A 6,103-nucleotide genomic window follows, 5' to 3' on the forward strand; every position below is an offset into this window, starting at 1 on the left:
GGAAAATACAGGGACCTTATTCCTTTTTTTCCTTACCTAAAGTAGCAAGAATTCCACATGCTGACCAGATGATTAAACAAGGCCCCACAGCTGCAACATTGGCAAGTACTGATTTAGGAGAAATGAAGATTCCTGAGCCAATAATTGTACCAACAATCATACAGATTCCACTGATCAGACCCACCTTGAAATGAAAGGAGACATTCCAATAAGGTAACTTTTTTAATATTGACTCAATTTATCACATTATCTTATACAGTAAAATGAGACAAAGGGAGAGAAGTTACTTCTGGTAATAGTTTGGTCATTCTACATTGGAGCTTCTACTGACTACTTTATTGATATTCCTACAACTCAATGTTATATATTTTTTTGTTTTTAAAATCTATTTACATAAAATAATGATTGAATTTTCTATAAGCACAATTAATTTAATCTTGCATGAACATGCTCAGGAGCAACTAACTCTAAAAGGGTACACTAAAATGAAATTATGAAAGGCAATAAATAATAGACTGCACAACTTGTTGGCAAATCCCGGTGTCAACAAGTTAGCTAGTGTAAGCTAATGTAAAGATAGTTTGGAGTTTATGCATCAGGTTTATGTTTCAAAATGCTCAAAATTGCTTCTGTACTTTGATACACATTTTATTTTAAACTGGAAATATGTTGTGCCTGGTTTTTATGTAAAACACAAATCACATGCATAGTTGCTAGTGTTCCTTATAAGTAAAATAGGCCCCGATGAAGGAGAAAATGCCATGCTCAGGTGGTGAGCATAATTAAATATTAGTTTAATATTAATTCGGAAACCTCCAGAGTTAAAATTCCTGCAAGTTATTTAAGATTTTGATTAGAAGAGAGAGATGTTAGATTCTCGTTAGAAGAGATGGTTAGTATAGCCCCCTATCTGAAAGTGTTTTTACAGTTCTTTGACAGTTTACCAGACTTTGCAGTTTTCCTGTAAATTTGGGTACATATTTGAAATACTAGGTATCCTCTAATTACTTGCTTTTTCCAATGTTATGACTTTTTAATGACAAGGAAACAAGTAGGCTTTTGATGTTAGGCTTTTGTTCTTAATGCTGTTTTCTCCTTTCAGTTCTAAACTGTTCTGAGTAAGCACATGGGGGTTTCCAGATACAAACATGGTGTTTCAACATTTTGTTAGACTGGGCCAGCGCTTGTATGGTGCACAAAACCAGCTTCTTTTCCAATGAACTTTCCTAGATAGTATAAAATACAAGATTTTTTCCTCATAAAAAGGCAGTCTGTATGATTGTGAGTAAAACTTTCCAAGTGCAATTCATGCAATTTTGTTACCTTGGATGGAGTTTTGGAAGGTGTGAACTGTCCACACTCATTTCAGTTCTGAAGACAGTTACAATTCGTCCATCTTGTGGCTGTTTCACATACCTATTGCATTTTAGTGGAAGCATGCAACTATTGTAGGACAGTCCTCAGAGCTTTAGTATCACTATGTTGAGCCAAATTAATATCTGTTCTACCCCTAAGAATATAAATGGCATGTTCTGTGAGGATTATTTTTAGGTTGAAGAATCTATCCTGTGATATGGGTGTTTGTATCTTGAAAATGGTATTAAATGGAAGATTTTTATGAGGATGGGTTTTGGTTGAGTAAACAAGCTTTGGTGGATGGTTAAAGAGCATGCAGTTCTAACATACTCTTCTCACATGCCTGTTACCTGATGTTCAGAACCAAAAGACTTTTTGCCTCCTGTTGGCATAGGGTAAAGTGAATGGGTGCAAGTGGGCAGATGATCACATTAGCGCTTGCTGTTTAGGTACCGTTGTCTGCAAGAAAAAGCTATGAATGAGATCCTGTGACATGATCCGAACATTAACCTAGGCACATCGCTGGTTCTGGTTTTTTTGGTTTTTTTGGTTTTTTGTTTTCCCCAAGTATCCAGTATTTCAAGATCACCTCTAATTCTAACAACTCATCTAGGATTAACTGCAGGGCAATCGTTACAATATGCTTTGTATATTTATTGCAAATGTCAGAACTTGGATCTATTAACTGCATAATTTGCAGTCTATGGGCATGCCTCACATTCACCTTTGCCCTTACTAACTGCAATGATGTCTTCTGGTAACAAAAGAACAGAACAAGTATATATTTTTAGCTCTGAAAGAGCAAATCCACGCTTATTTACCATGTAAAACTTACTGCGTATCAACTATAAGCATGTTTAGGCATTGCATTAGCAGTTTCCAAATACACACTGAAGTCTTTTACATTGAAAAAAGTGTGCAAATAGAATGTCATGTTCTTTGTGATATGGTGCAGCTTTCCAGATGTGGAAATATTTAACTTCATAGTAAGGTTAAAATGAGGATTTCCAGTCTCTGAAGCACTGCATTCATATTTTGAGAAACTATTTCTTAGCTTTTCCAGCTGTTTTAAGGAGAAATATCTTTCTCCCATGCCAAACCAAATGCAGGGTTGTTGGTACCAATCTTATTAAAAGTTAGAAGGCCTGAAGCTGCGAAGTATGGAGTACCCTAGTGAGTAGACAGCAGGAACTAACGTTATTCACAAACTGGCGTAAAAGGCCTTAAAATAAGAAGACTGAAAAGAAAAAAGTGTTATTTTGTGGTCTTCCACCTGTCTTGATATTCTGTGGTGGAAATCAGATTTCTGTAAATGTCTTTTTGACCTTTAGCTCAAAATGATCTGTTAATGCATTCAGGAATAACTGAAGGGCTGCCATTTGTTGCTTTTTCTTTAATTAAAATTGGAACTAATCAACTACCTAAGGTCCTTCCTTTTTATGCCCTTGTGACAAGGCATATTTAGCAGAATTCACAGATTTTGTTGAAATCTGACAGGGCCATGCTGTGAGCGCTTCTGCCCTCAAACTTGTAACCTCTGGGCTTACATTAACCTGTGTGCCTTAGCATCTGTGCCACCTCAGCCCATTACCTGAAGTGCAACTGATAATACTTGGATCCAGAATAACATAGGATTTTAAATTAATACGTGATTATTGTAGTGTTTTTGTCTCTGAACCATCTGAAAGGTATCTTTAACCTCTAGGGTAAGCTTTCTTTCCTCAGTGAGTCAGAAGAAGGTGATACTGTCTTCAAAAGCAAAGGGGAGATGCTGTGTCATGTTCCTGTTCAAGACTAAGTTACTCTCTCCTTGTGGATTTTTGAAGGTTTTCTGAGTTTCAGAAGCTTCATCTCTTGGGTGACTTACCTGATTTACTTGTTTCGTGTGGGTGCTTTTTCTTCCCTTTCATGTTAAGCGTATAGACTTACTAGTAGTGAATTTTCCTTCTGATATTACATGTGATCTTTTTTACTACAAGAAATGCAAAGGTCTGAGGGGCAAGTGTAGATTGAATGTAATCTTGAATAACCAAATTTGCAGGCTTCTAGAACTTGTGTTGGCTCCATATGATTAGTTTCTCCTTTATATTTTCTCCTCAAACAACTAGACTTAAATTGCAAACATCTCCCTCTACTCCATCTGCTGGATTTATGGGGCTTAAAAAGACCACTTCAGAGAAGATTATTTAAGCAGGAGCAAGGTATTTATATTTTCCTTTCAGAGCTTAAGAGCAGTGATTCTTAACCAGGGTGCCACATGGGCTGCTTGTACATGCCATGGCAGGCGTTAATTTGGTTCAGTTCTCCCTAAATTGAAACAGTGGGTTTTTAAAAACACCACTTCAGTTTAGGGAGAATTAAACCAAGCTAAACCCCCGTGGCACGTACACAAGGGTGGGGGCCTGATCCTTACTTGCCTCTTTGGCAGCAGGGGGGTGGCGAGTTGTAGGCAAGCTGAGTGGTCCCTGAGCTGTGTGGGGGCACCCCAGATGGCACACCCACTGGCATCCAACCCAGGGGGTGCCACAGCTGTGGAGAGAAGCACCGTGCCCCAGCACAGCTCAGGCAAGGAGGCTCCAGGGACGGGGGGGATCAGGCTCACCGCTTTTTTGTTTTTTTTCCTTCAATAGAGCCTCTGCTTCCAACATCCTGTGCACTGTTGCACTTCATTAGGTAGCAAATTAAAACACCTTGGAGGTGGTTTATCTTGCTACATACCAAAGTAATTTAAAGTGGAATACACTGCTGCACGTGCAAACAGCAACGCCATTAAAGCGGAATATGCCGTCGAGCGTGTGAAGAGGAGCACCATTAAAGCACTGCAGAAGAGCATTTAAGTCACTTTAAAGGCCAATTTTGTGGCATATACAAAGGTCCAAGATCTTTTTAAGGGTAATGTGGAGTGCCATACCACTATTATCACTGGTAAGTGTGTAAACGCTTGCACAGGATTCCCAAGATAAAACCACAGTTTTCAGATAAGAATCTGTTGTGTCAAAAATATCCTGACCAGTTGTAGTCTTTCTGAGTTTTTTTCCCACACAAAAAGTACTCTATGGTTTTTTCCATAGCTAAGAAATAGTGAAAACTAAGAGTTGGCATTTTCTGAGGGGGATGTCTTGGAGTTTAAGCAATGGTGCCTTGAGTCTAAAAAGCGCTGGAAAGAGTCCTATGTCTAAGAAATTATGAATAGAGATAAAGCTGCACTGAAAATATACAAGCTTTATAATGAACTGCAAAGATTAGAGATGTGCTAGTGGCAACAGTTTGAATTTTTTGTTGTTTTTTAGGGTAGGACAACTGGGTACCATTATCTAGTTAATACGGTAACAAATAAAATTTAAATTAAGCCTCTAAGCCCCAGTTAAAGGAGTGTGATTTTCAGTGGGTCTTGGTCTCCTTAAGGTTAGGGGTAGAAATGATACATAACTCAGTTTAAGTGAACAGAAACCAGTTTGAACCTGTAATAGAACAGAAGCTCACTGCACTTTAAAATACTTTCAAAATGGCTGAAACCAGTTTAAGATAACCTGGTTGGATATAGTAGCAGACTTAACTGATTTAGGTCAAACCAGTTTATGGAACTTCTGTCCCAGACACCTTCACAGTTCAAGTTAAATTACAGTCCCCCAGCTTCCCAGGATGCTTTGCAGCCTTGGGAAGTGCTGACTGTTCCAGTGGAATAGAGTTGGCCCTACTCCTCTGCTCCCTAGCCAGAGCACTATCACTGTTCTGGCTGACTGAGAAGGGGAGGGGTGGGAAACCTGGCTCTAAACCCTACCCAGGGTCTGCCTGGTGGGGACGGAGCAGCTGCTCAGTCTTTTCTCCTGCTCCATGCTTGAGTGGAGGGGTGGGGGGGCATGGCCAGGTGACAGCCAGGACAACAGACTGAGGTGGAGGGGAGGGAGAGGGGATTAAACCCCCTCCCCCATCTGCAAAGGACCCCAGCTGGGGTCTGCCTGGTAGGGGTGAAGTAAACCTGGCTTTTTTCCTGCTTAAGTGGAGAGGAAGGGGGCGTGGAGAGATGCTGGCCAGGCTGGCACGCTGAGGTGGAGGCAGGGGGGAGGGAGTGTAAACCCCCCTCCCTTACGCCCCAAGTGACCCCAGCCAGGGTCTGCTTCGCAATGGTGAAGCAGTCTCTACCTGGCATTTCCCCTGCTTGCCGTTTGGGGGGGTCGGGGCTGAGCATAGCCAGACTGGCACACTGGGGAGGTGTTAAGCCCCCTCCCCACCTCCAAGGGATCCCAGACGGGGTCTGCCTGGCCAGGGTGAAGCATCCCCTAATGGGCTTTTCCCCTATTACCTGCTCAAGTGGAGGGTTGGGGGGCAGGGGCAGATACAAGCTAGGCTGCAGGCTGAGGCAGAAGAGTGGGAAGAGGGGTTTAAACCACTTCCATCCCCACCTCTGTGCAAACCCTGGGCTGGGTTGTGGCTGTGCCCCCCTCGGCTGAAGTGGTGGGGAGGGGCAAAACTCTGGCAGGAACTGCCCCACCCCTCCTTACCAGGGTCCCCCGTGGGCCAGGAATGGGGTTTAAATCCCCCCCATACACGTCAGCATGGTGGCCTAGGCTGGCAGGGAGTGGGAGATAAGTCTGGCAGGGGCAGTCTTCCCTTTCCCTCCCCTCCTAGACAGATCCCCCTCTTCCCCTGGCATTAGCATGCTGTGCCTGGCCACGCTCCCTCTGCTCAAGTCTCGGAGGGCTTCTCTCCTCCCTTCCTTTTGGCAGTGGCTGGGAGGCAAACCCTT

General features: G+C 42.3%; 1 protein-coding gene across 2 annotated transcripts in view; it reads right to left on the bottom strand.

Moving 5' to 3' along the window:
- Nucleotides 1-6,103, bottom strand: part of SLC7A9 (solute carrier family 7 member 9) — a 27,031-nt gene that overhangs the window by 16,379 nt on the left and 4,549 nt on the right. For both annotated transcript variants that reach the window (XM_019535833.1, XM_019535831.1), the window contains exon 3: nt 37-184. In XM_019535833.1, the coding sequence (XP_019391378.1) occupies nt 37-184 (148 nt within the window). The remainder of the gene's footprint in view (nt 1-36; nt 185-6,103) is intronic.

This window comes from Crocodylus porosus, unplaced genomic scaffold (assembly GCF_001723895.1).
Source record: "Crocodylus porosus isolate Cpor-Errol unplaced genomic scaffold, CroPor_comp1, whole genome shotgun sequence".
Taxonomy (NCBI): domain Eukaryota; kingdom Metazoa; phylum Chordata; order Crocodylia; family Crocodylidae; genus Crocodylus; species Crocodylus porosus.